The sequence below is a fragment of the Pan paniscus genome, chromosome 6 (genome assembly GCF_029289425.2).
Source record: "Pan paniscus chromosome 6, NHGRI_mPanPan1-v2.0_pri, whole genome shotgun sequence".
NCBI classification, from domain to species: Eukaryota; Metazoa; Chordata; class Mammalia; order Primates; family Hominidae; genus Pan; species Pan paniscus.
The window spans coordinates 28,498,532-28,506,600 of NC_073255.2; the positions used below are offsets into that span (position 1 = coordinate 28,498,532).

The following is an 8,069-nucleotide window of genomic DNA, read 5'->3' on the forward strand; positions in this document are numbered from 1 at the left end:
CCTGGGCGATAGAGCAAGTAGAGCAAGACCGTGTCTCAAAAAAACAAACAAGCAAACAAAACATAAAAGACATGTGACATAAGTAGGGGGTCTGCAAGAGCGTGTGTGCTTATGTTTGTGCCAGTACTGTGGCTGGTTGCCCTCAGATTTATTCCTTACCCTTTCTCTGTTCTATTTCTCAAGGAAGAGTGAGCGATTCCAGTAGGTGGCATTTTCCAAGTTCCCAAATCAGCTGGCTTCTGCCTGGGTTCAGCCAGTGGGAGGTATGGGAGGAATTTGGAAAGTAGGAGGAAGGGAAGGTATTTTTTCCCCTCCCTCTCTTCTTCAGGTGGGGTCTCTGGTGGTACCCATGATTGTTTTGTAGTGTTACCTTCTGCCAGACAGCCTGCCTTGGTTCTGTTTTTCCACGAGGTGACCTTGGACTTGGCCTCTGGTAAATCACTACATTCTCCCTCTGTTCCACAGTTAAAGGGATGATAGTAGCTTCCTGCTGTGCCTTATAATCACTGATTATGTTTAGCATAGTTAGAATCTTTTTATACCCGATATCTTTAGCATACTTAATAGCATCATATACCCTTCTTTTGATTTTTGTGTGCTATGAAATAATCAGGCTAGGTCTATGTTTTTATGTGATTCTTTTCCCTTCTTAAACTATTTGATCTTCTCCCAGAATAAGGAAGTTAAAGTAGAAACAGAGCAACCTTAAAGTGGTTTATTTTCTAAATTGGATCCTTCATTTCTATCTCAGTGATGATGCCACCTACCAAACATGTGAATTAGACCTTCAGCAAATGTTCATTTCAAACATTTGTCGAGTGTCTACTGTGTGATGAAGCACCAAGCTGGGTGAGCTGAGAGTAAAAGCATAGATAGGATAGGATCTCTGTTTCCAAGTTGCTTTTAGGGGTTCAAGGTCTAAGATAGGGAAGGGGTTCTTACTGCTAACACCTTCAGTGACAGAGCTTTATGGGGGAAAGTATTGTGGATGCACATATAATATTAATACAAGCATAGAATTCCCTTAAAGATGTCGTCTCATGACCTGTAAACATAAAATTGTATTGTGAATATAGAGAAAGGAGGATGTTTGGTGTATTTGAAAGAACTCCAAGAAATAAGAGTTTTGTTCTGATATTCAACGAAGTGATTTTATGTCATGGAGGAAGGTAGATATAATCTCTTAGTCTCTTTTTTTGTAATATTAAAACAGTTGATTTTAGAAAATTTAAAAGCTCTATATTTAATAATAATTTAGAACATTGTAAAGTTATCATATAGTTGTTTCTCATTTATCCTGACTTTTTCTTTAATTGCCAATTTCTAACCCTGACTGAAATAAGTGATTAGACTGCACCTTTATAATTCTCACACCTCAGTTTAATGTCAAACCTCCTAGGCTTTTAGCTTCATTTTGTTAATGTGTTAAGACTGTCCCCTGCCCATTTTAGGTTGCTACTTCTTTTAATATTATAAAGGAGGTGATTGCCATGGAAAAGGAGATCCAGTATTTATGATTTAGTCTTACTGCTGAAGGGTTTTTAAAAATATGATTATCTCCTGTTTACCAAATACTATTGCAACTCTTGATTGAAAGGTATTAATAAATAAATGTCCCCTCTCCCAATGTTTTATTTTGAAAATTTTCAACTGTACAGAAAAAATTTAAAAATTGTGTGGTAAACATCATATATCTTTCATCTAAACTCACAATTGGCTAACATTTTTTTTTATGTCTTTTTTTTTTTTTTGAGATGGAGTCTCGCTCTGTCACCCAGGCTGGAGTGCAGTGGCACGATCTCAGCTCACTGCAACTTCTACCTCCCAAGTTCAAGCAGTTCTTCTGCTTCAGCCTCCCGAGTAGCTGGGACTACAGACATGTGCCATCACGCCTGGGCTAATTTTTTTGTATTTTTAGTGGAGACGGGGTTTCACCATGTTGGCCATGGTGGCCAGGCTGGTCTCGAATGCCTGACCTCAAGTGATCCACCCCGCCTCGGCCGCCCAAAGTGCTGGGATTACAGGCGTGAGCCATCGCACCCAGTCCTCTTTATATATACAAATATCTATGTTTATTTCTTTTTGGTACCATCTGAAAGAAGTATATATCATGATATTTCATTCCTGGGTACTTCTTGCTGAAAGATTTTTGTAAATGTTTTTCTTGTATATTCCCTTTAAACTAGAATGTTGAGGTGTTCATGATGAATGATGCCAGAGATGCACTGCTTGGAAAATCTCATTTTACCATAAGACTTGCTCCAAATAGTTTCCCCCTCACTTTATATTACATTTCTCTTTTTTTGATAAGTATTTTTTGATCACCCTCTATCACGACCACTGATACTCCTTTCTGATACCTTTTTTCCCCACTTCTAAACAATTGTAAAATATCGATAACAACATTTGCCATTCAAATAATTTTTAAGGCTGGCTGCAGTGGCTCACGCCTGTAATCCCAGCACTTTGGGAGGCCGAGGTGGGTAGATCACCTGAAGTCAGGAGTTCGAGACCAGAGACCAGCCTGGCCAACATGGTGAAACCCTGTCTCTACTAAAAATACAAAAATTAGCTGGGTGTGGTGGTGCATGCTTGTAATCCCAGCTACTCGGGAGGCTGAGGCAGGAGAATCGCTTGAACCTGGGAGGTGGAGGTTGCAGTGATCCGAAATTGCTCCAGTGCACTCCAGCCTGGGTGACAGAGTGAGACTCCGTCTCAAAAATAATAATAATAATAAAATAAAATCTGGGGGCTGGGCATGATGGCTTACGTCTGTAATCCCAGCACTTTGGGAGGCCGAGGCAGGCAGATCACCTGAGATCGGGAGTTCGAGACCAGCCTGACCAACATGGAGAAACCCCACATCTACTAAAAATACAAAATTAGCCAGGCATGGTGTTGCATGCCTGTAATCCCAGCTACTCGGGAGACTGAGGCAGGCGAATCACTTGTACCTGGGAGGTGGAGGTTGCGATGAGCCGAGATCGCGCCATTGCACTCCAGCCTGGGCAACAAGAGTGAAACTCTGTCTCAAAAAAAAAAAAATTTTTTTTTAAATATGCAGTTCATCAATATTCATTATATTCACAGTGTTGTGCAGCCATCACTACTGTATCTTTCCAAAACTTGTACCACTCCAAACAAGAAATCTATAAAATTTGAGCAGTAAATCTTTATTCCTTCCTTCCCTGATCCTTAATAACCTGTAGTCTACTTTCTGTCTGTATACATATGCCTATTCTACATATTCTATATAAGTGGAATTGTACAATATTTGATTTGATTGATGTCTGGCTTATTTCACTTAGCATAACGTTTTCAAGGTTCATCTGTGTTGTAGCGTGTATCAGAATGTCATTCCTTTTTCTGGCTGAATAATATTCCATTGTATTTACATATATACCACATTTTGTTTGTTTATCTGTTGATGGACACTTGAGTTGTTTCTACCTTTTGACTGTTGTGAATAAACCTGAAATGAACATTGGTGTATAAGTATCCCTCTGAGCTCTGAATCCTTTTGATTTTTTTTTTTTTTTTTTTGGTATATACCTAGGAGTGGAATTCCTAGGTCACATGGCATTTTTATGTTTAAGTTTTTGAGGAACTGACAAACTCTTTTCCACAGCAGCTGCACCATTTTATATTCCCACCACTAATGTATGAGGGTTTCAGTTTCTCTGCATCCTTGCCAACACTTATTTTCCATTTCTTTGATGATAGCTATCCTAGTAAGTGTGAAATGGTATCTCATTGAGTTTTGGTTTGTATTTCCATAGTGGCCAGTGATATTGAACATCTTTTCATGTACTTACTGGCCATTTGCACATCTTCTTTAGAGAGTATCTATTCAAGTCCTTTGCCCATTTTAAAAATTGATTTATCTTTTTGTTCATGAATTGTAAGAGATCTTTATATATTCTAGATAGTAGATCTTTATCAAATTTATGGTTTGCAAATGTTTTCTCCCATTCTATAGGTTGTCTTTTCATTTTCTTGATTAATGTCCTTTTATGCACAAAAGTTTTAAATATCGATGAAGTCCAGTTTATCTATTTTCTCTTTTGTTGCTTGTGCTTTTCTGATAGAACCATCAGCACATTTATCAGTTGTTAGATGATTTCTCTCCTGGTGATCCCGGATTAGGGCTTGGGCTCATTTTTTGGTCCAGGATCAACAAAAATAACAGTATTCGTTGTCACTAACTGAGTACCTAATATATGCTAGATGATTCTGGGAAACCTGAGAAAGAGAATTCTAAGGCAGAAAAGCCTCATAATTTTATTCTTGTCAAGTAAAGTTTACTAAAACTCCATAACATTACAAAGAGGTTAGAAGATAGTCTTCCCCACCATTTTTCTGCAGGAAATTTAAGTCAGAACTACTGCTAGTGTCCTACTGCACTGAACAGGTTCCTGGCATTTGCACTGGACCCTAGGCTCCCCCACAACACCACCCCTGTGGAGGTTCTCGATTTCTGTATTTCATGGACTCTCTTTCTTAGCTAGCTTTTTAGTTTACCAGCTTAGTCTGTGTTTTTTTGGTTTTTTGTTTTTTGAGACGGAGTCTTGCTCTGTCGCCCAGGCTGGAGTGCAGTGGTGCTATCTCTGCTCACTGCAAGCTCTGCCTCCCCGGTTCAAGGGATTCTCCTGCCTCAGCCTCCCAAGTAGCTGGGACCACAGGCGCATGCCACCAGGCCCGGCTAATTTTTTCATATTTTTAGTAGAGACGGGGTTTCACCGTGTTAGACAGGATGGTCTCAATCTCCTGACCTCGTGATCCGCCCGCCTCAGCCTCCCAAAATGCTGGGATTACAGGTCTGTGGTAGTTTTTACAAAATGCTTAAGAAACTCAAGGTAAATGAGTTACTCACAGCGGGACTAACATTTTGAACCAGACTTTAAAATCCATTATATCGCACTAGAAAAGCGAGAGTTTCCCCCACATTTACAACTCTGAAATTCCTTTTGGAAACTCTGTAAATGATGTTGTTGATTTAAAAATTAGGGCCAGGAGCAGTGGCTGACACCTGTAATCCTAGCACTTTGGGAGGCCGAGGAGTGCGGATCACCTGAGGTCAGGAGTTCAAGAGCAGCCCGGCCAACGTGGTAAAATCCTGTCTCCACTAAAAATACAAAAATTAGCTGGGCGTGTTGGTGGGCGCCTGTAATCCCAGCTAATCAGGAGGCTGAGGCACGAGAATCGCTGGAACCCAGGAGGTGGAGGCTGCAGCGAGTCGAGATAATGCCACTGCACTCCAGCCTGGGAGACAGAGGGAAACTCCATCTCAAAAAAAAAAAAAAAATGAGGCTTTTCCTATTTGTAGTATGAGTGCATTCTCTCTAGTACATTTTCCCTCAGATGACCCAGTAGTTGTTCACCTTTTTCCTTCAAACTGTAAAAACACAAAAATGAAGAGCTCTATTAATGTTAATTTTATTCTGATTTATTCCCCTAGCGGATCTGAAAAGAACAATTGCTGTCCTTCTGGATGACATTTTGCAACGATTGGTGAAGCTGGAGAACAAAGTTGACTATATTGTTGTGAATGGCTCAGCAACCAACACCACCAATGGTACTAGTGGGAATTTGGTGCCAGTAACCACAAATAAAAGAACGAATGTCTCGGGCAGTATCAGATAGCAGTTGAAAATCACCTTGTGCTGCTCCATCCACTGTGGATTATATCCTATGGCAGAAAAGCTTTATAATTGCTGGCTTAGGACAGAGCAATACTTTACAATAAAAGCTCTACACATTTTCAAGGAGTATGCTGGATTCATGGAACTCTAATTCTGTACATAAAAATTTTAAAGTTATTTGTTTGCTTTCAGGCAAGTCTGTTCAATGCTGTACTATGTCCTCAAAGGGAATTTGGTAATTTGGTTGATGTGGTAAGCAGGTAGGTGAGTTTTGTATAAATCTTTTGTGTTTGAGATCAAGCTGAAGTGAAAACACTGAAAAACATGGATTCATTTCTATAACACATTTATTTAAGTATATAACACGTTTTTTGGACAAGTGAAGAATGTTTAATCATTCTGTCATTTGTTCTCAATAGATGTAACTGTTAGACTACGGCTATTTGAAAAAATGTGCTTATTGTACTATATTTTGTTATTCCAATTATGAGCAGAGAAAGGAAATATAATGTTGAAAATAATGTTTTGAAATCATGACCCAAAGAATGTATTGATTTGCACTATCCTTCAGAATAACTGAAGGTTAATTATTGTATATTTTTAAAAATTACACTTATAAGAGTATAATCTTGAAATGGGTAGCAGCCACTGTCCATTACCTATCGTAAACATTGGGGCAATTTAATAACAGCATTAAAATAGTTGTAAACTCTAATCTTATACTTATTGAAGAATAAAAGATATTTTTATGATGAGAGTAACAATAACTAAAGTATTCATGATTTTTCACATGCATAAATGTTCATTTAAAAGTTTAATCCTTTGAGTGTCTATGCTATCAGGAAAGCACATTATTTCCATATTTGGGTTAATTTTGCTTTTATTATATTGGTCCAGGAGGAAGGGACTTTGGAGAATGGAACGCTTGAGGACTTTAGCCAGGTGTATATAATAAAGGTACTTTTGTGCTGCATTAAATTGCTTGGAAAATGTTAACATTATATTATATAAGAGTATCCTTTATGAAATTTTGAATTTGTATAACGGATACATTAGATATTCATTTTATATAATGGCCACTTAAAATAAGAACATTTAAAATATAAACTATGAAGATTGACTATCTTTTCAGGAAAAAAGCTGTATATAGCACAGGGAACCCTAATCTTGGGTAATTCTAGTATAAAACAAATTATACTTTTATTTAAATTTCCTTTGTAGCAAATCTAATTGCCACATGGTGCCCTATATTTCATAGTATTTATTCTCTATAGTAACTGCTTAAGTGCAGCTAGCTTCTAGATTTAGACTATATAGAATTTAGATATTGTATTGTTCATCATTACAATATGCTACCACATGTAGCAATAATTATAATATTTTATTAAAATAAATATGTGAAATATTGTTTCATGAAAGACAGATTTCCAAATCTCTCTTCTCTTCTCTGTACTGTCTACCTTTATGCGAAGAAATTAATTATATGCCATTGCCAGGTAGAAGTTTGGAATAATTGTTTAGTCTCTCCTATTAGATGTGGACATTTTTGTTTTTGTTTTTTTTTTCAGGGATGAAATAAAATATATTATTTCTACCTACAAAGTATTACAGGCTTTTTTCTTTAATGTTGGTTGTGCATTTAATAAATGATAAATGGTTAAAAGGAATCTTAAGAAAAATTTGGTTTTGTTTCAATTCCAGATAACTTTTTCAAAAGAGAAAAATTGAAGGTTACCCAATAGTGCCTCTCATTTGATACTAGGGTAGGAGAGTCTGAGTGCAGAGATAGATTGGAGAACTAAGGCTTGACTTCTTAAAAATCAACAGTAAACTGACAATCTGAAATGGATATGAGCTTCATTTAAAAATCAACAGTAGACTGTTGATTTTTAAGAAGTCAAGCCTTAGTATTTATATCTTCAGTTAATCTTAATTTGGACATTAGCACGGAGGGCATCACTAAAGGTACTAAAAACTTGCAAACTTTTATCAGGGTGTCTTTGGGTTTACTTTAAGCAAATATATGAATTAAAAAGTAATTTAAACATTATTTCAGGTAGTTAATGATAACTTAGGTCTCAGTTTTCAAGAAACACTTATGATTTTGACTCTGGAGTTACACAGACTGTAGAGACTCAAGTTTGCTTTTTAATGACCATATTACTTTTTTTGAATTTATAGAAATTTGTCTCATCTCATTTAGTTATGCCTTGGAAACCTAAAGTGTTAGCAGCTTACATAGGAACCTCAGTCACAGTTTTGGTTTAAATGTAAACAATGTTCTGTTTTTAACCAAACACTTTGAGCTGAGTAGCTTATTAATATAGTTACCATTTTTTCCGCCTTTCTCTTATAGAAGTATCTACCTGAAAAGGGAGCATGATGTAATGAAACAGACCAAAAAATATGTAGTTAATTGAAACCATT

General features: G+C 37.0%; 1 protein-coding gene across 5 annotated transcripts in view; it reads left to right on the forward strand.

Moving 5' to 3' along the window:
- Positions 1–7,244, forward strand: part of CCDC126 (coiled-coil domain containing 126) — a 44,855-nt gene extending 37,611 nt beyond the window's left edge. For all 5 annotated transcript variants that reach the window (XM_034963808.3, XM_055115779.2, XM_034963809.3 and 2 more), the window contains one exon: positions 5,459–7,244. In XM_034963808.3, the coding sequence (XP_034819699.1) occupies positions 5,459–5,643 (185 nt within the window). In that variant the 3' untranslated portion in view covers positions 5,644–7,244. The remainder of the gene's footprint in view (positions 1–5,458) is intronic.
- The last annotated feature ends 825 nt before the right edge of the window (positions 7,245–8,069 follow it).